At 47.0% G+C, this 26,582-nt stretch overlaps 1 protein-coding gene across 1 annotated transcript in view; it reads right to left on the bottom strand.

Moving 5' to 3' along the window:
* Positions 1 to 26,582, bottom strand: part of LOC126162095 (kinesin-like protein KIF19) — a 585,325-nt gene that overhangs the window by 465,952 nt on the left and 92,791 nt on the right. The window contains exon 3 of the mRNA XM_049918372.1: positions 13,041 to 13,358. Within this exon, the coding sequence (XP_049774329.1) occupies positions 13,041 to 13,358 (318 nt within the window). The remainder of the gene's footprint in view (positions 1 to 13,040; positions 13,359 to 26,582) is intronic.

A 26,582-nucleotide genomic window follows, 5' to 3' on the forward strand; every position in this document is an offset into this window, starting at 1 on the left:
ACTGTGCCCGGGTAAATATTTTTCGAAGTTGGACCTAGCAGATGCGTACTTGCAAATACCAGTGGACGAAGAATCCCAGCGCGTGTTGGAGGTTAACACACATCTTGGTTTGTATCTATTCAAACAACTGCCATTCGGGTGTGCATCTGCCCCTGCATTGTTTCAGCAATATCTACAAACTGTTTGTGCGTCGGTCCCTACTGCAGAAAACTATCTTGACGATATTGTGATCTCCAGAAAGACGGAAGAAGAACATTTAGCCAATCTCAGAACATTATTTCAGGTTTTGCGACAAAATGGTCTTCGCTTGCGGAAGGAAAAATGTGTGTTTTTTGCTCGTGACTTGCCATACCTGGGACGTGTACTCGATGCCCAAGGCATACATCCCAGTCCCGAGCACCTTCGTGCCATACAAGACTTGCCTTTGCCGCAGAATTTGAAGCAGCTACAGAGTGTGCTGGGAAAAATCTACTATTGTCACCGATATGTTCCACCCGCCTCTTCCATTTCAGCTCTGCTTCATCACTTACGCCATAAAGGTGTTCTGTTCGTCTGGACGACGGAATGTGAACGCGCCTTTCGCCAGTTGAAATCGACGTTGCTTTCCAATACTTGCCTTACGCCATTCGATCCCCAGAAGCCCCTTTTGTTGATGGTGGATGCATCGGATTTCAGGATCGGTGCTGTGCTTGTGCACAAAGATGGATCTCACGATCGCCCTATTGCCTTTGCGTCCAAATTGCACTCGTCTGCGCAAAGAAATTATTCACAGATCGAGAAAGATGCATTGGCTCTCGTATTTGGTGTTACAAAGTTTCATGATTTCTTGTATGGTCGTCACTTTACCATAATCACAGACCACAAACCTTTGACATCGCTTTTTCATCCGAACAAGCCTGTACCTCCACGTACAGCGCAGAAATTCATTCGCTGGTCTATTTTCCTCTCGCCGTACAGCCAGTGGTATTCAACATCTGACGTCCGCACCGTTTTCGCCACAGTCAAACGGTGCCGCTGAACGATTGGTCAAGACTTTCAAGTCACAGATGTTGAAGTTAACAGAGTCACATTCTCGGGAGGACGCGTTATTGCTCTTTTTGTCCTCGTATCGCTCTCAGCCCCGAGATGATTGCTCGCCGGCTGAGTTGCTCCACGGTCGCCCTCATCGAACCTTGATGTCTTTGCTACATCCGCCGCATCAGGTTCCTGTGCAGCGGCAGACACCTGTTTTTGCTCCAGGCGACGTTGTCTACTATCGCCACTATCGAGGTTCACGGCGTTGGCTCGAAAGGCGCATTCTTCGCTGCCTCGGACGCGCTATGTATCTGGTTTTGGGGGCCTCTGGTGAGGTGCGCCGGCATCTCAACCAGCTGCGCCTCTGTCGTCGCACGGGATCTGCCGCTCGGCGTCTGCTTTCAGTGACGGTGGCGTCCAATCAGCGCCCTGGGGACACATCTACTGGCTCGCCTCAGCCCCAGGTGTTACCGACGCTGCCTTCCATTTTGCCCCATGGCGACGCGCCGCCGCCACCGCCGCCGCCGCCGCCTGTTCTTCCGGCGGCGACGCCCGCAGTGGACACGTCGCTGCAATCGCCGGGCGCCTCCGTGGGTCACGCGCCGCCGATCGCTTCCCGTGACCAGTTGTCCTCCGACATGGAACTCTTGCCCGCTCCGGACCAATGTCGTCTTCGCCCGTCGGGTGCCCCGGCCCGATGGAGGTCGACCCTTCGGCCCCTTCTGTATCCCTGCGGGTGCATACACGGCATGTTGGCGTGCACCCTGGAGCAGGTTTTCAGGCGTTTCCTAGCTCCCCGCGGTCAGACAGGCAGGGTGCGGGTGGCACAGCCTCGCCTGTTGTTAGGCTCCCCACCTCGTCCTATATGTCAACATGGTGTCCTCCCCACAGCGGGCGGAAGCCCTATGCCACAACCGTACGCCGATTTGCGGGGGAGGAATGTGGTGTCACCGCCAGACACCACACTTGCTAGGTGGTAGCCTTTAAATCGGCCGCGGTCCGTTAGTATACGTCGGACCCGCGTGTCGCCACTATCAGTGATTGCAGACCGAGCGCCGCCACACGGCAGGTCTAGAGAGAGACTTCCTAGCGCTCACCCCAGTTGTACAGCCGACTTTGCTAGCGATGGTTCACTGCCTACTTACGTTCTCATTTGCTGAGACGATAGTTTAGCATAGCCTTCAGCTACGTCATTTGCTACGACCTAGCAAGGCGCCATTATCAGTTACTATTCATATTGTGAACCATGTACCGTCAATACCGACGTTCATCATTAATGGATTAAAGTTACGTATTCCACCAGCTACGTCCGTTTTTCTAAATTCTAATTTCCTTGTCCTGTTCCAGACCTCACGCCAGCCTGCGTGAACTAAAACGTGTGCATTTCAGCCTCCTTTAGTAAAACGGGGTTGGCTCTCCTGTCAACCACAACACAGCTCCAGCTGTTGGGCGAGGTCACCCTCCTGGGTGCATTTTCCTTCATCCTTTAGGCAGTATCTCTTTCTGCGCTGTCGACGATAATGGACTTCTTAGCTCGTTTGCGCCTGATATTCAGCACGGTAACCAGTGCGTTGTGGTGGGGCCACCATGTACCCTGTTGGTTGTAGCCAACTGACCACAAAGGGATAGCTCTGCTGATTCCTGCGCCGTTAACTCTCAACATATTCCAAGAAGTACATGCCTGTCACCCTGAGGCATTGGGACTCCTGGAAATGGCCATGCTGCCAGGTGGTCTTTGCTGCGGCTGGATGGCTCATTGGGGGAGGGACCCTGGTCGGAGTGGGTGGCATCAGGTTGGATGACACGCCGTGAAACATAGTATATCATCTCTTGCTGGTGGTCAAACACCCGCAGTCTCTAAACACTCAAGGTCTAACTTCAATGTTAAGAAATACGACCCCAAATCGTCCCCCCCCCTCCCCCCCTGGCCACACCATGGAAGGAACGCCAGGATAAGGATGGCAGTGAAGCTTATTCACTCCAGTACTTCGTATATACGAGAGTTGATGAGGAATCTTTCTTGTCAATGAAACCTCAATAATTCTTTCATAATGTGGGGCCAAACTCATAATATATTTCTTTAAGGTCAGTACCACCATTGGAATGCTTTTTGTCTGCAGTGTTACGTCACACGATCATGATTTCGGCTTTAAAGTGCCATTATCATATTGATGCTTAGACAATGTGTCTAATATTCTATTTTAAATAGGACATCTTAGGCACTGTAAACATTAAAACACTTGATAATGGCACTTTAAAGCCGAAATCATGATCGTGTAATGTAGAACTGCAAATAAAAGACAGTTTAATGGCGGTACTGACTTAAAGAAATAAAACTTCAGTTTTTTGTAGAGCATGTAGAGGACAAGTTTGAGGAGGTGGAGGTCTCGTCCAAAATGCGGTCAGGGTCAGTCTTGATCAAAACAGCATCCTCTGCCCAGTCATGGGCACTATTCGTCTGTGACAAGCTGCGAGATGTTTCTGTTTCTATCACGCCCAATAAGAGCTTTAATATGGTCTGGGGTATCATATTTCACAGGGACCTTCTTTTGCAGTCTAATGAAGAACGGCGAGATGCCTATTTCGTCTGGCGCGTCCTCCGGGGTCCGAGGGATAATCATGTTGCCACCGGTGACTTTATCTTAGCCTTTGAGGGTGACACATTACCCGAGAAGGTCAAGGTGATGGTCTACCACTGTGACAAAGCCACGTATCCCTCCCACAGCGCAGTGTTTTAAATGCTGAAAGTTCGGTCATATGTCTTCTCGCTGTGCTTCCAGAGTCACCTGTCGGGATTGTGGACGTCCTTCACATCCCAGTATTCCCTGTGCGCCGCATCCCATCTCTGTCAGCTGCAGAGAGCACAGTTCGCCTTGGTCGCCAGTCTGCAGGATTCTCCAGAAAGAACGAAAAATAATGGAACACAAGACCCTCGACCGACTGACATACACTGAGGCTAAGAGCAAATAAGAGAAACTACATCCAGTGCATATGACATCAGCCTACATTGCCGCTATGACAACGGTTCTACCATCTTCCGTTCTGCTGCATACAGTTGGCTCTCAGAGCTGTCATGTTCCACCTGCCCCCTTGATTGGGGGAGGGGCACTTCCCTTGCTGTAGGTCGTGCACAACCTACTTCAGGAGCAACATCCCCCACCTCAACTATCGGGGACATCAGTCACCACTTCTCAGCCAGAGAAGCGTAAGTCTTCTTAGGCTCCTCTCGCCATGAATGGATCTCTTGGGTAGCTCCCTTCCCAGGGTCCTACCAGTCGCAAAGCTGACACCCGCCAGTGGCTGAAGCAACCATAGGCAGCTGGTCATAGGGCTTCACGGTCCTCCTCAGACCCTGAGACTAAATCAGTGAAACCCTCCCAGCCAGACAAACCTAAGGAGCAGCGAGAGAAACCTGTTACGAAAAAGACCCCCAAGAACCAAGGCGCTGCGGTGGTACCCACACTGCCACTACCTGCAAGTTCTGTGGCTGAAGATGAGGTGGAGATTCTGGCGTCTGCTGAGGACCTAGACCTTGCTGGGCCCTCAGACACAATAGATGTCGATCGCACAGGTATTCATCTGGTGGGAGCAAGTGAGCCTGAGGCGTAGACTGCCTCATTAAGTGTTTCATGCCTTCCCAGTTTCACGATCAGATCACGTAATCCTCCAGTGGAACTGCGGCGTTTTTTTCCACCACCTGGATGAGCTACGGCAACTGGAAGTATGTAGTGAACCTGTGCCCCTTCAAACCCTTCTTGGAGCTGTGGCTGTCAGGATGAGGACGACACAGGAAATAACTGTGTGCAATATATATCTTCCTCCAGATGGTGCAGTACCCCTGAATGTATTGGCTGCACTGATTGATCAGCTTCCTAAACCTTTCCTACTTTTGGGATATTGTAACATGCATAACCCCTTGTGGGGTGGTGTGATGCTTACTGGCCGATGTACGGAGGTCGAAAATGAACTGTCACATCTCGACCTCTGCCTCTCAAATACAGGTGCCCCCACACACTGTGTGGCACATGGCACATATTCGGCCATTGATCTCTCGGTTTGCAGTCCTGGCCTTCTCCCATCTATCCACTGGAGATCACATGCCGACCTGTGTGATAGTGACCACTTCTCCATCTTCCTGTAACTCCCCCGGAGTCATGTCCATGGACGCCTACCCAGATGGGCTTTAAAAAAGACAGACTGGGAAGCCTTCACCTCTGCTGTCACCGCTGAATCTCCCCCACGTGGTGCCATCGATGTTATCGTTGAGCAGGTCACTACAACGATCGTTTCTGCGGCGGAAAACGCGATCCCTCGTTCTTTAGGGTGCCCCTTGCTAAAGAGAGTCCCTTGGCGGTCGCCAGAAGTCGCTGAAGCAATTAAAGGCAAAGGGCGTCGGCGAGCTCTACAGCGTCATAAGCAGCACCCTTCCCTAGAGCACCTAATAGCCCTTAAGTGGCTCCGTGCCCGCGTTCGCCAGCTTATAAAACGACGGTAACAGGAGTGTTGGGAGAGGTATGTGTCGACCATTGGGTGCCACACGTCACCTTTCCAAGTCTGGACGAAGATCAGACGTCTTTTTGGATACCAGACCCCAACAAGTATCCTTGGGATTAACATCAATAGCGTGTTATCCACCGACACAAACGCGATTGGTGATTGCCGAACACTTTCCTGAGCACTATGCTTGAGTCTCAGCATCGGAGAACTACCCCCCCCCCCCCCCCCCAGCCTTTTGCACCCTCAAAGGATGGATTGAAAGGAAAGTCCTCTCGTTCACTACACACCACAGTAAACCCTATAATGCTCCATTTACACAGCTCCTCGGCCGGATTGGATCCAAAGTCAAATGTTTAAGCATCTCTTGTCTGACTACAAGCGACTTCTCTTCGTCATCTTCAACTCGATGTGGTGTGATGGCATCTTTCCGTCGCAGTCGCGGGAGGGCACCGTCATTCAGGTGCTCAAACCCGGTCAAAACTCACTTGATGTGGACAGTTACCAGCCCATCAGCCTCACCAACTTTCTTTGTAAACTGCTGGAACGTATAGTGTGTCGGCTATTGGGTTGGGTCCTGGAGTCACGTGGCCTACTGGCTCCATGTCAAGGAGGCTTCCGAAAGGGTCGCCCTACCACTGATAATCTTGTGTCCCTCGAGTCTGCCATCTGTACAGCGTTTTTCAGACGACAACAGCTGGTTACCACCTTTCTTGACATACATAAGGCATACGACATGACCTGGCGGCATCATATCCTTGTCACATTGTATGAGTGGGGTCTCCAGGCCCCCACTCCCACTTTTAATTAAAACTTGCTGTCGCTCCATACTTTCCATGTCAAAGTCGGTGCCTCCCATAGTTCCCCAAATATTCAGGAGAATGGCATTCCGCAAGGCTCCGTATTCAGTGACCCTCTATTTTTAGTATCGATTAACGGTCTAGCAGCAGCTGTAGGGCCGTCTGTATCGTCTTCTGTGTATGCGGAAGAATTCTGCGTTTCGAACTGCTCCTCCAGTACTGGTGTTGCTGAGCGGTGCCTACAAGGAGCCATTCACAAGGCCCAGTCATGGCCTCTATCCCACGGCTTCCAGTTTTCAGCCACGAAGTCGTGTGTTACGCATTTCTGTCGGCGTCGCACTGTTCATCCAGAACCAGAACTTTACCTTAATGACGATACACTCACCGTAGTGGAGACATATCGATTCTTAGGACTGGTTTTCGACGCGTGATTGAATTGGCTGCCTCACCCTAGTCAGCTTAAGCGGAAGTGCTTGCAACACCTGAATGCCCTCCGCTGGCTGAGCAACACCAACTGGCATGTAGATTGCTCGACGTTGCTTTGCTGCAGCTCTACAGAGCCTTTGTTCAATCCCGCCTTGATTATGGGAGTCTGGTTTATGATTCGGCGGCGCCCTCAGCATTGGATTTACTCGACCCAGTGCACCACTGTGGTGTTCGCCTAGCGATGGTAGCTTTTAGAACGAGTCCGGTGACCAGTGTCCTGGTGGAAGTAGGAGTCCCTCCATTGAAGGTTAGGAATGCACAACTGCTCGCCAGTTACGTTGCTCACATTCGTAGTTCTCCTGTGCATTTGAATTACTGTCTCCTTTTCCCAGTCATGGCAGTTCATCTCCTGCATCTACATCTACATCTACATGGATATTCTGCAAATCACATTTAAGTGCCTGGCAGAGAGTTCATCGAACCACCTTCACAATCCTCTAATTATTCCAATCTCGTACAGCGTGCGGAAAGAACGAAAACCTATATCTTTCCTTACAAGCTCTGATTTCCCTTATTTTATCATGGTGATCGTTTCTACCTATGTAGGTCGGTGTCAACAAAATATTTTCGCATTCGGAAGAGAAAGTTGTTGATTGGAATTTCATGAGAAGATTCCGTCGCAACGAAAAACGCCTTTCTTTTTATGATGTCTAACCCAAATTCTGTATCATTTCTGTGACACTCTCTCCCACATTTCCCGATAATACAAAACGTGCTGCCCTTCTTTGATTTTTTTCGATGTACTCCGTCAGTCCTATCTGGTAAGGATCACACACCGCGCAGCAGTATTCTAAAAGCGGACGGACAAGCGTAGTGTAGGCAGTCTCCTTAGTAGATCTGTTACATTTTCTAAGTGTCTTGCCAATAAAACGGAGTCTTTGGTTAGCCTTCCCACAACGTTTTCTATTTGTTCCTTCCAATATAAGTTGTTCGTAATTGTAATAACTAGGTATTTAGTTGAATTTACGGCTTTTAGATTAGACTGATTTATCGTGTAACGGAGGTTTAACGAATTCGTTTCAGCACTCATGTGGATGACCTCTCACTTTTCGTTATTTAGGGTGAACTGCCAATTTCCGCACCATTCAGATATCTTTTCTAAATCCTTTTGCTATTTGTTTTCGATCTTATGATGACTTTATTAGTCGATAAACGACGGCGTCATCTGTAAACAACCTAAGACGGCTGCTCAGATTGTCTCCCAAATCGTTTATATAGATAAGGAACAGCTAAGGGCCTATAACACTATCTTGGGGAACGCCAGAAATCACTTCTGTTTTAGTCGATGACTTTCCGTCAATTACTACCTTTCTGACGGGAAATCACAAATCCAGTCACATAACTGAGACGATATTCCGTAAGCACGCAATTTCACTACAGGCCGCTAGTGTGGTACAGTGCCAAAAGCCTTCCGGAAATCCAAAAATACGGAATCGATCTGAAATCCCTTGTCAATAGCACTCAACATTTCACGCGAATGAAGAGCTAGTTATGTTTCACGAGACCGATGTTTTCCAAACCCATGTTGACTGTGTGTCAATAGACCGTTTTCTTCGAGGTGATTCATAATGTTTGAGCACAAAATATGTTCCAAAATCCTGCTGCATACCGATGTTAACGATATGGGCCTGTAATTTAGTTTACTCTTACTAACTTTCTTGAATATTGATGTGACCTGTACAACTTTCCAGTCTTTGGATACGGTTCTTGATTGTTAAGTATGGAGCTAATGCATCATCGTACTCCCAAAGGTATGTAATTGGTATACAGTCTGGACCAGAAGACTTGCTTTTATTAAGTGATTTAAGTTGCTTCACTACTCCGAGGATATTTACTTCTACGATACTCATGTTGGCAGCAGTTCTCGATTCGAATTCTGGAACATTTACTTCGTCTTCTTTTGTGAAGGCATTTGGGAAGGCTGTGTTTACTACTTCTGATTTGGCAGTACTATCTTCGACATTATCTCCATTGCTATCGCGCAGAGAAGGCATTAATTGTTTCTTGCCGCTAACATACTTCACATACGACCAGAATCTCTTTGGATTTTCTGCCAGGCTTCGAGACAAAGTTTCGTTGTGGAAACTGTTATTGGCATCTCGCATTGAAGTCCGCGCTAAATTTCGAGCTTTGTAAAAGATCGTCAAAGTTGGGGATATTGCGTCTGTTTAAATTTGGCATGTTTGTTTCGTTGTTTCTGTATCAATGTTGTAACCCGTTTTGTGTACCAAGGACGTTCAGCTCCGTTGTTTGTTAATTTATTTGGTATAAATCTTCCAATTGCTGCCGATACTATTTCTTTGACTTCAAGCCACATCTGGTCTACACTTACAGTATTAATTTGGAATGAGTGGAGATTGTCTCTCAGGAAGACGTCATGTGAATTTTTATCTGCTTTTTTGAATAGATATATTTTTCGCTCATTTTTGGAGGATTTGGGGATTACAATATTCAGTCTCGCTACGACAACTCTGTGTTCACTAATCCCTGTAACAGTTTTGATGTTCGTTATTAACTCAGGATTATTTGTTGCTAAGAGGTCAAGTGTGTTTTCACAACCGTTTACTATTCGCGTGGGCTCATGTGCTAACTGCTCGAAATAATTTTCAGAGAATGCGTTTAGCAGGATTTCGGATGATATTTTGTGTGTACCTCCGGAATTAAACATGTGTTTTCGCCAACATATCGAGGGTAAATTAACGTCACAACCAACTATTATGGTATGAGTCGCGTACGTGTTTGAAATCAGACCAAAGTTTTATTTGAACCTTTGAGCAACTGTATCATCTGAATTGGGAGGTCGGTAAAAGGATCCAATTATTATTTTATTCCAGTTGCCAACAACGACCTCTGCCCATACTAACTCACAGGAAGCATCTATTTTAATTTCGCGACAAGTTAAACTACTTCTGACAGCAACAAACACGACACCGCCAACCGTGTTTAGCCTATCCTTTCGGAACACTGTTAGGTTCTTCGCAAAAATTTCGGATGAGTTTATATCCACCAGCTTTTATATCAGCCAGTTTTCAGTGCTTATAAAGATATCAGTGCTTTCTATTTAGCGCTTGGAGCTCTGATACTTTTCCAACACAGCTACGAAAATTTACAACTATTATACCAATGGTTCCTGTATCTACGTTCTTCCTGTGTTCGGCCTGCAACCTTTGTGACTGAAGCCCTTATTGTGTTTTCCCGAGACCCTCTAACCTAAAAAACCTTCCAGTCCACGTCACACAGCCCCTGCAACCCGTGTAGCCGCCTACTGCGTATAGTGGACACCTGACCTATTCAGCGGAACCCGAAACCCAACCACCCTTTGGCGCAAGTCGAGGAAACTGCAGCCTACACGGTCGCAGAACCGTCTGAGCCTCTGATTCAGACCCTCTACTCGGCTCTGTACCAGAGGTCCGCGATCGGTCCTGTCGACTATTGCAAATGGTCATCTCTGCTTTGATCTTGGAAGCAAGGCTGGCAGCCTTTACCACTTCTGTTAGCCGCTCAAAACCAGAGAGAATCTCTTCTGATCCAAAGCGATACACATCATTGGTACCGACGTGAGCAACTACCTGCAGTTGGCTATACCCTGTGCTCGTCATGGCATCCGGCAGGACCCTTTCCACATCTGGAATGATTCCACCCAGTATGCACACGGAGTGCACATTGGTTTTCTTATCCTTCTTGTCAGCCAAGTCCCTAAGAGGCCCCATAATGCGCCTAACGTTGGATCTCCCAACTAGCAATAATCCCACCCTCTGTGATTGCCCGGATCTTGCTGGATGAGTGGTTTCCTCTGAAACAGGACAGGCAACAGCATCTGGCTCAGGGACTGTGTCAGCCACAGACAGCACCTGGAACCTGTTCGTCGGACAAACCGGGGAGGCCTTACTTGCGGCCGCCTGGGAAGTCTTTCGCCGCCTGCTGCGCCCTGGGGCGACCTTCCACTCGACCACAGGTGAGGGGTCAACCTCAGTGCTAGCAGTAACTGGTTTGGCTACTGGCGAGGACCGATCGGAGGACTCGGACGTGCTGGACGTCCATTGTATCCCCACGGCCGGTTCACAACAGTGGTGCCCATCCACTGCAGCCTCAAGCTGTGTAACCGAAGCCATCACAGCCTGAAGCTGAGAACGAAGCGTCACCAACTCGGCTCGCATCCGCACCCAACAAGCGCAGTCCCTGCCCATACTAAAGACCGTGGAAAACTAACCTATGCAGATAAACTGACTATCGGCACATGCTGCGCAACTCTACTGTAGACGAAAACGCAGGAACTGTGTCTAATAATTCGTAGAGCTTCAAAAGCCTAACTACTGAAGCACTCAGGTGAAAACAAATAATTCGCCCCTGATTAGGAACTTTTAATATGTCACAAAATCGGTTTACTTTCAGACAAAAACGAAAAGGCAAGAACTGTGGCTATATATATTAAATTAACACTCAGAAACACAAGAAACTAAACTGCTAAAGCACACAGATGATATAATAAAATTCGCTCCTGGTTAGGAACTCGTAAATAGGTCAGGGCTTATGACTATGGTTCGCATCTGGTCCCTTCTGTCAGGAGTCCTTCCCGTTACCACCTCTCCTCGAGGTCCATTGACGTACACCTCCACGATGTACACCTAGGCTGCAGATTCTTCTGTACCATAGTCCTAAGAACTCCGTTAACGCTGCGGCTCTACGCTATCACTTACTCTCGATTCTGGACGTGTACCGGGGCCATGAAGTGGTTTACACCGAAGGCTGAATGGCTGATGGTCACGTAGGCTTTGCGTATGTTCATGGAGGACATACTGAACAGCACTCCTTGCCAGATGGCTGCAGTGTTTTCACTGTAGAGCTGGCCATACCCCATGCTCTTGAGCACATCCCCTCATGCCCTGGTGAGTCATTTCTCCTGTGTACAGACTCCTTGAGCAGCCTACAAGCTATCAATCAGTGCTACCCTCGCCATCCTTAGGTAGCGTTCATTCAGGAGTCCTTCTGTGCCCTGGAGTGGTCCCGTCGTTCAGTGATGTTTGTGTGGACCCTAGGACATGTTGGAATCTCAGGCAACGAACTTGCCGACAGACTGGCCATACAGACTATGCAGAAACCGCTTATGGAGATGGGGATCTGCGAAACTGACCTGCGTTCTGTCTTATGCCACGGGGTTTTTAGGCTTTGGGAGATGGAATGGCATAGCACTACGCACAACAAACTGCATGTCATTAAGGAGACTACAAATGTGTAGAAGTCTTCCATGCAGTCCTCTCAAAGGGAATCAGTTGTCCTCTGCCATCTCTGCATTGGCCATACGTGGCTAATGCATGGTTACCTCCTCCATCGCAAGGACTTACCTCGTTGTCACTGTGGCTCGCAAAAAACGGTTGTCCACCTCTTGCTGGACTGCCCACTTTTAGCCACTCTGTTGCAGACTTCCAACTTTCCCAGCACCCTACCTTCGGTGTTGGGCGACAATGCCTCAACAACAGCTTTAGCTTTACGTTTTATTCGTGAGGTTGGGTTTTATCATTTGATCTAAGTTTTAGCGCATGTCCTTTGTCCCTGCGTGTGTCCTCCACCCTAGTGCTTTTACGGTGGAGGTTTTAATGTGTTGCAGAGTGGCTGGCTTCTCCTTTTTATTCTCATGGTCAGCCAGCCATGGTAATCTGCTCCCTTATTTTGATCTCTTCTACATGTTTATTGCATCTCTCTGTGGTTCTCTTGTCCGATTTTGTCCAGTGAAGTGTTTGTTGCCCTTCTGTCATTCTTGTGGTTTTCTCCTTTCTTCCAGCTGTGTTTTGCATGTCTCTATTATTTTACTTCAACCCTTATGGAATTGTTTTAATCGGAACGAGAGACCGATGACGTAGCAGTTTGGTCTCTCCCCACCCCCTTTTTAAACCAAGCAACCAACCAACTGGTTCTCTAAATTTTCTCAATACTGCCATCGAAAAGAATATTGCCTTCCTTCCAGTAATTTCCATCAGAGTTCCCGAATTATCCCTGTAACACATGCGGTTTTTTTTCCCTAACCTACCAGTAACAAATTTAGCAGCGCGCCTCTGAACTACTTCAAGGTGTTCCTTTAATCCGACCTGGCGCATATCCCAAACACTTGAACAGTACTCAAAAATGGGTCGCCCTGGTGTCCTATATGCGGTCTTCTTTGCAGCAGAACCACAGTTGGCATTCGTGCTGAACATTCAGGCAGCATAACGAGAAACAGTAACAGATGCGGTGAGTGCGACGGGTACTCACGGAGTAGGCGGGGTCCCTGGCGACGCCCTGGAAGAGCTGGTCGAGCGCGCGCACCATGATGCCGGGGCTGGCCGGCCGGCCCAGCATGGTGTGCGTCTTGCCGGAGCCGGTGGCCCCGTACGCGAACACGGCGGCGTGGTACCCGCGGAGCACGTCGCCCACCAGCGGCGCCACCGTCGCCTCGAACACGTGCTGCTGCGTCGCCTGCTCGCCCAGCACGCGGTCGAACGTGTAGCCGCGCTCCGCCGCGCCCTGCGCCTGAGACTGCGGCTGCGACTGCCGCGGCTGACCGCTCTGCGCGTCCTCCAGCACCACCGTCTGCAACACCGAGCGCCGCCGCCGCTGAAGCACGTTCTGCACGGGACGTGCGAGCTTGCAACATTACCCGTGACACACCGGTTCCGCCGGCTTCTGCCGTGTAGACGGGGCCACTTGCACGATCCACAGAACATCAACAATGGAGAAGTGCAACTCCCGTGGTAAAAGAGGGAACCACAGACCGATAGCAGCGCCTCTAGTCGTATGGACATGAACTAAAAGATGATGAACATTGCGGGTTGCATCCATCCTAGCTTATGTACGTTGCTGGTTTTCTTTTCTTTTACTTTTCTTACCTCAGTTCTCTGCCGTGCTATGTAATTATTTTGTCTAGTATAATAATAAAATAATTTAAACACAGCTGTAGCACATTGCAATACAGCAGTGACAACCTATTATTCAGGAATATTTGTAGTCCAATTTAGCTGCAACAATTTTATTTAGCTTCAGTTATTTAAACTACAAGCTTGTTTCGACTTACTGTCAGTTTAAAGTGTTGCGTCTAGTTCTTACGACGCGCAAACATCCTGGAGCTTTTATATGTTGATAGAAATCAATATAAGTGTGTCAGTTTTCAAGTCTATTTTTGACGTTTGCTTCTCACAGTCGCTGCTCCTATGATGTTTTCTTGAGCAGCAACTGTCAGAAGCAACCGTCAAGAATAGACTATCAAACTAACACACTTATATTGATTTCTATCAACATATATGATGGCTCTCGATCTTCCACCATAATCTAGTCCATCAACATGAGGTCGCAAATATGAGGTAGCTAAGGAGGCGGAAACGTGGGTTCTACTATGCCAAGACTGCTTGGTAGCTACAACAGGAAAACACAATTAATTAGCAGGAGTACAAAATAAGAAACTATTTATTACTTAACTTTGCGGTAGCCATGATCAGTTGGTTGACAATTATACACTACTGGCCATAAAAATTGCTACACCAAGAAGAAATGCAGATGATAAACGGGTATTCATTGGACAAATATATTATATTGTAACTGACATGTAATTACATTTTCACGCAATTTGGGTGCATAGATCCTGAGAAATCAGTACCCACAACAACCACCTCTGGCAGTAATAACGGCCTTGATACGCCTGGGCATTGAGTCAAACAGAGCTTGGGTGGCGCGTACACGTACAGCTGCCCATTCAGCTTCAACACGACACCACAGTTCATGAAGAGTATTCGCTGGCGTATTGTGGCGAGCCAGTTGCTCGGCCACCATTGACTAGACGTTTTTAATCGGTGAGAGATCTGGATCCAGAAAGGACCGTACAGGACTTGCAACATGCGGTCGCACATTATCCTGCTGAAATGTAGGGTTTCGCAGGGATCGAATGAAGGGTAGAGCCATGGTTCGTAACGCATCTGAAATGCAACGTCCACTGTCCAAATTGCCGTCAATGCGAACAAGAGGTGACAGAGACGTGTAACCAATGGCACCCCATACCATTACGCCGGCTGATGCGCCAGTATGGCGATGACGAATACACGCTTCAAATGTGCGTTGACCGCGATGTCGTCAAACACGGATGCGACCATCATGATGCTGTAAACTGAACCTGGATTCATCCGAAATAATGACGTTTTGCCACCGTGCACCCAGGTTTGTCGTTGAGTACACCATCGCAGGCGCTCCTGTCTGTGATGCAGCGTCAAGAGTAACCACAGCCATGGTCTCTGAACTGATAGTCCATGCTGCTGCAGACGTCGTCGAACTGTTCGTGCAGATGGTTGTTGTCTTGCAAACGTCTCCATCTGTTGACTCAGGGATCGAGACGTGGCTGCACGATTCGTTACAGCCATGCGGATAAGATGCCTGTCATCTCGACTGCTAGTGATAGTAGTGGTCTGGAAGGAACTACGTTGCTTGTTGCCTCTTCTCTCATATAGCTTCCACTCCCTTGGTGCGACCACTGTCGGATGGAATAAGATGCATCCTACTCTCAAGCGTATGAAAGTGCTTCTCATATGCGCAGAGACCGAGTGGGAAGCGCAAACAACAGCGCAAGGTTCTTTATGGATTGTGTCTCCTGCTCGACGAAAACTTGTAGTTCGTTCATCTCATGAATGGTTAACGCGTGGAACACCTGCTACAAGCATTCAATGGTATTTAAACAATAAGATGCTTGCATGAGGAAGTGAATGAAAATCAGTGATCCAGAACTGTCTGGAACTGCTCTTAAAAAAAGAGTTCTTGTTCTCTCGCACAGCACTCGCGCATGAACCATAACGTGTTTTCTCCCGAAAAGAAAAACGTGAGTTAATACAGTAAATTATCATTGGCGACAGAAAAGTAACATTTCTATTGGTTTGTCCATGATTTCCAGATTTTTATAGTGAGGTTGCTTACACATGTATTTGACTTAGTTTCACATAAACTACACAAAAACAACCAAACACAGGGCCACTGAGTCCGTCTAAAATATAATTAGTTATAGTAATCATTACAAAAGGACATAAAATACTGGATAGTCACGAAAAGTAAATTTTAACCGTTCGGTACATTTGCTGGAAGTTGGCAGCAAAAACAGCAGACACGTAGAGCAGACGACGAAACAGGCATGTACCGTGTAACTGCTTTTTTGTAGCTGGACCGTCTGTCACGTGGAGCCCTGCAGTAGACGACGACTTCTTGTTCGTATCGACGTTCCGTGTAAAACAGGCTTTACGAAATACTTTTCCATGTAAGCGACGTGTCATCTGCGCCTTCGACCCCCTTCCCCCACTCCTTCGGCTTCTATTCATTGTGCGCAGCTCACAAGTACAGGGGGAACATTAAAGAAACCGACAAGGTGCAGGGATGGATTCGTGACTGAAAATGGAGGAAAAAAGGTCCTCTGAACTTGTGTCCCAAAATGGACGGTGTGCGTGCAACGACAACAAATCGTCCCGGAACATAGTAGAGAGCTGCATCAGACTAGAGATGGGGGAGCATATCAGCAGCGCCTCTGCTGGTCAGAGCACAGTGCACGCCACACAACACAACCAGCGCCGGCCTCTGCCCTGCTTCTACCTTGGCTGCCTGCATAGTGCAGTGCCCCATTGGATTTTGTGTTTCACATATGCTGTGCCGTCTCTGTGCATCGTCTGCCGCTTGCAGTGTCTGGCACAGCTTAACTTCGCATCGCACTCTGTCGGCGATCGTTTCAGTCGCACGTCCTGCCCTCTGGGCAGTTGATGCGAGCAACAGGACAGAGAGCCACCTAGCGGATAACATAGGAACTACTTGCAACAACCTGCTCGCAAGGGAACGGACGATTTGTCTCTGAGCGGGTGAGTTCACCGCTCCCCCCACCCTCGGAACTCGCCCGCTCAACGCTCACCCCACCGTCTCGACTCTAGCCAGAGTGTTGAGCAAAGCAACTCAGGTGTCCCTCTGGTCTCTGCGGTCTCAGCTCATGCAGTAATACAGCTCGCGGCTCGACCTGCTCGACTCAGCGCCTCTGCATCGGAGTTCGTCCCTACTGGATATTGTTCTTCGTAGTAATACCGCTATGTATATTACATTATTATGTTATGTATACATCAATTGTTTTTATTTTATTTTTATTTGTTTAAACTGATTAGATTAGGTTCCTGATGACTCCTCATACTATAGGATTTTTATTATGGACACTCGAATTTACGCTTTAATTACGAGCGAACCGATAAACGTATCGCAAAATGTGATACACCAATATTTTTCTTGTTTTATTCTGCGTAAGGCTATATGCAGCACTTTCGTTTTACAGTCAAATTTATATTTTTTTTTCCTTATTCTGGTACGGATTTTGCGATTTTAGGCGTCTTCGGAAGGAAACGTTCACTTTAAAAATATATGGCTTGCGATGTATTTGTATGAGGTTAATGAAATTTTAATACATTATAGCCAAATATATTGTTAATGTAAATCTCAAGTTACAACATTTTCCGATCACCCAGAAAACCACGATAGTGCAAAATAAATCAATAATCAAAAACTTTGTCATATCGTGGAAATTTCAATAAACAATACAAAATTCTTACTCATTATCTGTGTTACTTCAAAATAGGATCAAATAAGATCAAAATACAGGTATAGTACTGGAAAAAACCAAGTTTAAAGGGCAATGTGCCTTCCATTTATTTTCTATTGTAAATGAGTGGTGAGTCATGAAAAAGAGGTAATTCATTTCAGGGAGTGAACAGTTCTGATCCAATCTCTGAAAAGAACAGTTTTGCCCATCTCTACATCAGACCCACGTCACAACAGATGTTCAAAGTGACCTCGAAGGGATGCAAGGCACCCGTTCGCACGCCGCATCATGGATTGCAGCACTCTTTCGCACGTTCCGGTCTCTTTCCTAATAGCGTCACTGGCGCCGTGAACACGATGTTGAAGGGTCTGTATTTCCAGAACTGGTTCAGTGCACACAACACTTTTCAGAGTTTCCTGGGGGTTTAAGTCCAGTGGTTTGGCAGACCATGCTACAGGGCCTCTGCGTCCTATCTGACCTCCGGGGAAGATAATGCTGAGGTGTCGGCGAACTGTAAGGCGAAAGTGGGGTGATGCCCTGTCGTGCAGGAACCACATAACCTGTCGTATTGCCAAAGGCCCACACTCAAGCAGCCCAGGCAGACTATTCCCCAGAAAGTCCAGATACATTCCTCCGCCGGGCGCGGTGGAATATTAACCGATCCATATATGCGGTCGTCAGAAATCTCTGCATACACATTGATGCTGAACTGATGCTGATCAAACGCCTCAGCTATTCCCGAGGATCCTATGCAGCCGGCCGGTGTGGCCGAGCGGTTCTAGGCGCTGCAGTCTGGAACCGCGTGACCGCTACGGTCGCAGCTTCGAATCCTGCCTCGGACATGGATGTGTGTGATGTCCTTGGATTAGTTAGGTTTAAGTAGTTCTAAGTTCTAGGGGATTGATGTTTAAGTAGTTCTAAGTTCTAGGGGATTGATGACCTCAGCAGTTAAGTCCCATAGCGCTCACAGCCATTTGAACCATTTGAACCATCTGATCCTCTGCAGCCCGCAGATGACGATTATGCAGATTTATGATGTCAGCTCTGACAACGGTTGCTTCGTCGGTAAAGAGGACTGATGACAGAAATCCCATCATTGTGATGGTCTACTGCAAAAGGCATCGACATATTCTTTCGCATAGAGGGAAATCCACTACTGATAATCCTTGCACACATTGCATGTGAAAGCAATAGTAGCGATTGTCGTGCAGGATGCACATAATCATACTTTGGCTTACACCATATTGGTGGGCCTGTTGCCGGTAGAGATGCTTGGAACGAGTTATTATTTATTTATTTAATCGTGTCCAAGCCATAGACAACCCACATATTGCATATACACACAAATAAAAATACAATACACATATGTATAAATAAAACAAACCCAAAATGGGGAGTCACATTACAATATAAAGACAAACATAGTATATGTATCATATCACGTCCCGCCAAAATTCAGCGCATTTAACTGCCACTGCCGTAACGTTTGCCAGATCTTCTTTCCTGCACACTTCCCCCATGTTGCTGCATTCCAGGAGGTGGTCCATTGCTTGGGTCTGTCCGCACTGGCACGTGTCCGTCCCGTCTCGGTATCCCCATTTACACATGTTTACGTTGCATCTGCCCACCCCAGTTCGTAGGCGGTTGAGGGTTCTCCATAATGGCCATTTTAGTAAATTTCCAGATGCCAATTGCTGGGTGAGATTAGAGGTGCCTGGTCTCCCGTAGGCAGTGTTTCTTGCCATTTTGACAATCTGGCCTTTTGTTTTGACGTTTCCAGCGGTTGAACTGAGGTGAGGAAACTCCGTCTTGATTTTAGACGTGTGTGTGGAGGGTTTTGTCCTAAGAGAGGATGGCGATGGTCGCGCAGCTGCTTGAGGCGCTCTTCTTCGCTTGCTATAGCTCGTCTGATGTTGGGTGGAGCTATGCCACGAAGCAAATAAAGTTGGCTACCGGGGTGGGTCTTAGGCATCCCGTGATTACGCGACAGTCATCGTTCAGCAGAGGATCCACTTGTTCCGCATGCGCTGATCTTTCCCAAACTGGGGCAGCGTATTCAGCAACCGAGTAGCAGAGTGCAAGTGCCGACGTACGTAAAGTCTGTGGGTCGGCACCCAATTTTGTGGAGGTGAGCTTACTCAGGATGTTGTTTCTTGTTGATAGTTTGCCCCTGACCTTGTCTACATGATATCTGTAAGTAAGTATGCGATCAAGGGTGACGCCTAAATAACAAGGAGTGCTGCTGAACGCGATCCGTTGGTTGTTCCACGTGATGTTTAGGGTATGTTTCGAAGATGGATTAGGCAGGATAATGTTTTTTCTGCGTTCGGGCATAGGCAGTTGGCTTCGTAGTATGGCATTAGTCTGTTGAGGGCATTCGTAAGGCTAATTTCTATGTCGTTAAAGTTCCGACCCTGCACGGCTATTGCAAGATCGTCCGCGTAAGCAAAGCTCCTAGTCCCTGGTGCAACTGGTTGATCATTCACATATATGTTGAAAAGAGTGGGTGCGGGGTCACTGCCTTGGGGTAGTTCATTTTTCTGGATACGCCATCGGCTTCGCTTCCCTCCTAGGTTTACGATGAACCGTGTGTTGCTGAGAAGAGTTGATGTAATTTGTATCAGCCCGAAATCATTAGCCATAGCGTATATTTTAGTGAGCAGCAGTTTGTGATTTACAGTGTCGAATGCGGATGAGAGGTCGACAAGTATGGCTCCAGTAATTAGACGGTTCTCGTATCCATGCTCTATGAACTGGGTAAGATTCAAGACCTGTCCAGTGCAAGCTTTCCCAGGGCGAAACCCCGCCTGTTCCGGAATTATCTGATGATCAATATTAGGCACAAGTCGATTCAGCAGCATGCGCTAGAACACCTTGTACAAGCAGCAAAGTAATGTTACCGGTCTGAAATTTTTTGGCTCGTCCAATGTTTTGTCGGATTTTGGAATGGCTGTGACCTTGCCCTTTTTCCAGATTTTCGGGATGTTGTCTAGCCGGATACAGGTATTGAAAAGTAGGAGCAGCCAGTTTTTCGTGTACTCGCCAAATTTAAGGATGTGTTTATTCCTAAGGTCGTCTAGCCCTGCTGCTTTGCCAGGTTTCAGAGATTTAAGTGCGCACTCTAGCTCTTCGATGGTAAATGGACGGCTGTAGTAGCTCGTGTCTCTTTCGCCACTTCTTATTGGGATGGTTTTTGCTGGAGTCTTCGTTTTCCTATTAAGAACGAGTTGTTGCGCTATTTGGTTGGCTGTTACTCTTGGTGCTTCCGTTTGCTGCTTAGGGTCATTATTTAGCTTCTTAATTGTCTTCCAGGCAATCCGGCTAGAATGTTTCATGTCTGCACTTTCAATTAGATGTTGCCATTCTTCTCGGCGGTTCTCGATTAGCTGGTCGGTAAGTGCATTTGCAAGTTCAAGAGTTTCTTCAGAGAATGGGTTCTCCTCATACTTTTCCTTATATGCATCGTATAGTTGCCGGTTCTCTCAATATCCTGTAGAACCTAGTCCTCCAAATCTGGTGTACGCATAGTTCGCCGCCTCACTGCATGTTCGTCTGTCTGAAAGGACCCACGATCACACAAACGTCCAAAAAAGGCTTGAAATATTGTGTGATGTGGTTGGTGTCTGTGAGGGTACTTATTTTAGCATAGCCGTTTGCTTCTCGACCGTTTCTATCTGCTTCGTCGTACACAAACACCACCTCGGATTGTTCCCGACATGAATACCGGACGATTTTGATCCTTACAGTATGCTGCATCAATCACACAGCCTGCAACACACAAATAACGTTGGGCACATGGTCAGAGGGTCTTTCATTCGACTGAGCGAAAAATTTTTATATAACCTTTTTTCCTCTATTTCCACTTAGGGATCCGTCCCTGCAGTTTATCGCTTTTATTAATGTTCACCCTGTATAACAATCTCTGATATCGCGTTAGATGAAAATATTTGCTCCAAACAGTAAACCACATGAGATTTAGCATTTTGTATTGCTTTTTGGTATTCGGTTTGCTAAGGGCTACTTATCGACTGTAATTTTTTATTTGTAGTTCACTGTTAGCTATTGGAAATGTCCTGTGGCTAGGGCCTCCCGTCAGGTAGACCATTCGCCTGGTGCACGTCTTTCGAGTTGATGCCACTTCGACGACTTGCGTGTCGATGGAGATGAAACGATGATGGTAAGGACAACACAACACCCAGTCTCTGAGCGGAGAAAATCTTCTGTCGCGCGGACCACTCAGCTATCAGGGGCAGACACTGTTAGCTATTTAAGTTGACATATTGTCATTTTCTCATTTGGGGATAATGAGTGGAGATATGGACGCTAGAAAATACAGTATCAAGAGGAGAAATGGGAACATTTCCAACATAATCTTCTGTTTAAGTTCAATAGAGGAGTGACACCAGCAATGGCAACCTGAAAGATATGCACCGTATGTGGGGATAATGCTATTGGACAGAGAACGGACAGAAAATGGTTTTCTCGTTTTATAGAGGATCGTCTCTTCATTAGTGACTCTCCACGTTCAGAAAGACCTTTGGGGTTTGATGGAGATCGTTTATACACATTAATCCACAGTCATCCATGTCAGTGGACTCGAGAACTACAAATGTGATGAACTTTGATCATTCCACCATCATGCGACATTTTCATGCCATGGGGAAGATTCAAAAATCTGGTGTGAGGGTACCATATGCTCCAAGCCAAAGTTAGAAAAATCAGCGGGAGACCGTGTGTACATCTCTATTTGCTTGTCATTGCTTGGCGCGTGAACAACACCTACAACCCCTACCCTGTATCATTAACAGTGACAAGAAATGGTGACTTTATGCTAACGTAACGAAAAGAAAGGAATGGTTGAGCCCAAACAAAGCAGCAATTCCCCGTTCAAACACGAGTGTGCATCCAGAAAAGATAATGTTACACATCTGGTTAAACAGCGCCGGTGTGGTGTACTACGAATTGCTTCCTCTGAGTGTAACCGTCACTGCTGACATTGATTGTCAATAACTGAGGCGTCTTGTATACGCAGTCCAGATCAACGATCAGGATGACTGCGTGAAGTGATACTAATCCACGATAACGCCCACTGGCGTTCTGCTAGACGGACAATAGTCACTGTAGAGGAGCTGGGTTAGGAATCCATTCGGCACCGACCTTATTCGCCCTCATCTTGCGCCTTCAGATTTTCACCTTTTCCGCTCTGTATCGATCAACCTTCAAGTAACTTCCTTTCCAGTGGAAAATAAGCTCCGAACATGGACCGACGGGTTCTTCGCCTCAAATCCACGTTATTTCTACAGCTGCGGAATCGGAAAGCTACTTCAACGTTAGCAGTCAGTTGCAAACAGTGAAGCTAAATACATTATTCATGACAAAAGTGTCCGTCACTTGTATCTGTTGTCTTTATTAAACTTATGGGGAAAAGATATAAATTTATGCACCAACTGCCACAAAAATTCCACCACACCCCTCAACCTGGGTTTGAATTTTTTGCCAATTAATAGACGAGATCAAAATCCATGCTTAGAGTAGAAGATGTAGTGTCATATCTCAGTAATGAACGGAGACTTTTAGCTCAGAGTCGGAGCATATAGAAGAACTATGGCTGACGTTTAAGAGAATAATTGACCAGACACTGGACGGGTATGTGCCCTGTAGAATATACCACGATGATAGGAACCCCCCGTGGTATATACTCACTGTAAAGAAAATTCTAGAGAAAAAGAAACTACTGCTTATTGTTATAATATACAGCATTAAAGAAATGCTGAATGAAACGTTTTTGGCTGTCAGGCTGTCAGGCTGTCAAGAGAGCAATGGGTGAAGTCTTCAGTGACTACCTTGACTGAAGATTGTAGAAAAATCTTTCACAAAACCCATATGGAAAGGCTGTTAGTGGCATCAAAGTTAATGTCTAGTCACTTACACACGAGTTAGGAACCGAAATCTAGAGTAGCAAAGCAAAAGCAGAAATGCTTAACACTGCCTTCAAGTGTTCCTTTACAAAGCAAAACCCAAGAGTACTATACCAATTTCATTCTCGTACCGCTGAAAAATGAGTGACATAGATATTAGTGTCAGTGGCGTTGATAAACACGTGAAACTGTTAAAACTGAACGTAGGTCCAGGACCCGATGAAATCTCTATCACATTCCACACTGATTTTGCGGCTGAGTTAGACACTGTTTTAACTGTGATCTATAGTAGATCCCTCGAACAAAAAACCGTGCTCAGCAGCTGGAGAAGGCCACACTCATCAACAAGAAGGGTAGCGGAAATGATCCTCAAAACTGTCGTCCAATGTCATTTAGATCCATTTGTTGTGAAATCTTACAGCATATTCTGAGTTAAAATGCAATGAGGTATATCAGACAGAATGCCAGCCAGTATGGGTGACGAAAACATAGATCAAATGAAACGCAACTCACACTTTTCTCACATTACATACTTAAAGCCATTGATCAAGGAAATCAGGTAGATGCAGTATTCCTGAGTTCTAAAGCGTTTGACTAATTACCACATCTACACTTCTTATCTAAAGTACAATCCTAAGGGATAACTAGCAAAATTTGTGACTGAGACTATTTTGGTAGGGATGAAGCAGCACAGCAACTGATCTTGCAGGAAGGGTCATCCACAGGTGTAAAAGTAACTTAGGATAAGTGTGTTTGGTCCCTTATTGATCATGCTGAATATTATTGACCTTGTGGATAATATTACTAGAAACATCAGACTTCTTTGTACGACGCACTTACCTATATACACTCCTGGAAATGGAAAAAAGAACACATTGACACCGGTGTGTCAGACCCACCATACTTGCTCCGGACACTGCGAGAGGGCTGTACAAGCAATGATCACACGCACGGCACAGCGGACACACCAGGAACCGCGGTGTTGGCCGTCGAATGGCGCTAGCTGCGCAGCATTTGTGCACCGCCGCCGTCAGTGTCAGCCAGTTTGCCGTGGCATACGGAGCTCCATCGCAGTCTTTAACACTGGTAGCATGCCGCGACAGCGTGGACGTGAACCGTATGTGCAGTTGACGGACTTTGAGCGAGGGCGTATAGTGGGCATGCGGGAGGCCGGGTGGACGTACCGCCGAATTGCTCAACACGTGGGGCGTGAGGTCTCCACAGTACATCGATGTTGTCGCCAGTGGTCGGCGGAAGGTGCACGTGCCCGTCGACCTGGGACCGGACCGCAGCGACGCACGGATGCACGCCAAGACCGTAGGACCCTACGCAGTGCCGTAGGGGACCGCACCGCCACTTCCCAGCAAATTAGGGACACTGTTGCTCCTGGGGTATCGGCGAGGACCATTCGCAACCGTCTCCATGAAGCTGGGCTACGGTCCCGCACACCGTTAGGCCGTCTTCCGCTCACGCCCCAACATCGTGCAGCCCGCCTCCAGTGGTGTCGCGACAGGCGTGAATGGAGGGACGAATGGAGACGTGTCGTCTTCAGCGATGAGAGTCGCTTCTGCCTTGGTGCCAATGATGGTCGTATGCGTGTTTGGCGCCGTGCAGGTGAGCGCCACAATCAGGACTGCATACGACCGAGGCACACAGGGCCAACACCCGGCATCATGGTGTGGGGAGCGATCTCCTACACTGGCCGTACACCACTGGTGATCGTCGAGGGGACACTGAATAGTGCACGGTACATCCAAACCGTCATCGAACCCATCGTTCTACCATTCCTATACCGGCAAGGGAACTTGCTGTTCCAACAGGACAATGCACGTCCGCATGTATCCCGTGCCACCCAACGTGCTCTAGAAGGTGTAAGTCAACTACCCTGGCCAGCAAGATCTCCGGATCTGTCCCCCATTGAGCATGTTTGGGACTGGATGAAGCGTCGTCTCACGCGGTCTGCACGTCCAGCACGAACGCTAGTCCAACTGAGGCGCCAGGTGGAAATGGCATGGCAAGCCGTTCCACAGGACTACATCCAGCATCTCTACGATCGTCTCCATGGGAGAATAGCAGCCTGCATTGCTGAGAAAGGTGGATATACACTGTACTAGTGCCGACATTGTGCATGCTCTGTTGCCTGTGTCTATGTGCCTGTGGTTCTGTCAGTGTGATCATGTGATGTATCTGACCCCAGGAATGTGTCAATAAAGTTTCCCCTTCCTGGGACAATGAATTCACGGTGTTCTTATTTCAATTTCCAGGAGTGTATTATAACGTGCTGCTTTAAAGAAGCTGCGCCGATATTCAGTCAGCTCTTGATAAGATTTCAAAGTGATACAAAGAACGGCAACTCACTTCAAATGATTAGAAACGTGAAATAGTGCGCTTCACAAAACGAAAACATGTAGTATGCTATGACTGTGATATCAGTGTTCCTCAGTTGAAATCAATCCATTCAGGTATAAGAAATAAAATATTGTGATGTTTGTTTTTATTTACCCATACTGTCACAATAAAACGTACACCCATCCAAGCGTAAGATAAACACAGAATAGACGAGTCAATAATAGTAAAAAAGCAAGATATCGATATTAGGGAAAACTGTCAGCAGTTAAACAGTAGGGATTTTGAAGTGAAGAAGCTCCTTCCCGTTAATCACTCTCGTTTGTCCGGCCTCACAAAGCACATCTAAGTATGAGTAACTGGCAAATTTTGTGCTTTATATTCTTCTGATAATAACTTGGCATATTTATCAAAAGTGGCTACCGTTAATGTTGTCAATTCCTCATATATATTTTATTTTAGCTGTGCATTTTGTGTTTTTCATACTGAGTGTCAGGAAAGACAACGTATGTCGTTCGAAAGCAATCAGTTCGACCTTGAATCGCGTCGTGCTCCTTGAGTATTGTATTCCGAATAGAACCCGCATCTTTAAATATGAAGTCTGATTCAGTTTTGCTAGCACTATTTAAGGTATAAATTGAAGTAAGACTTTTCACGATCAATCTGTATATCGAACAATAGTAGGTTCATCGGCACCTACGGCCTGATACACTCACCAATCAGTAAGGACAGAACAAATGGTCACAGATTACTTCGACCCATGGTACAGCACCACAAAAATTCTGAAAGAACTGAGATAGCAGATGCTTGAAGATAGATGCAAAATATCAAGTGAAAATCTACTTACTAAATTTGTAGAATCGATTTTAAGTGATGCACCTACGAACATATTTCGATCTTCTATGTATCGCTTCCACAGGGATTGCGAAGACAGATTAAACTAATTACAACATG

The sequence above is a fragment of the Schistocerca cancellata genome, chromosome 2, assembly GCF_023864275.1.
Source record: "Schistocerca cancellata isolate TAMUIC-IGC-003103 chromosome 2, iqSchCanc2.1, whole genome shotgun sequence".
Lineage (NCBI taxonomy): Eukaryota > Metazoa > Arthropoda > Insecta > Orthoptera > Acrididae > Schistocerca > Schistocerca cancellata.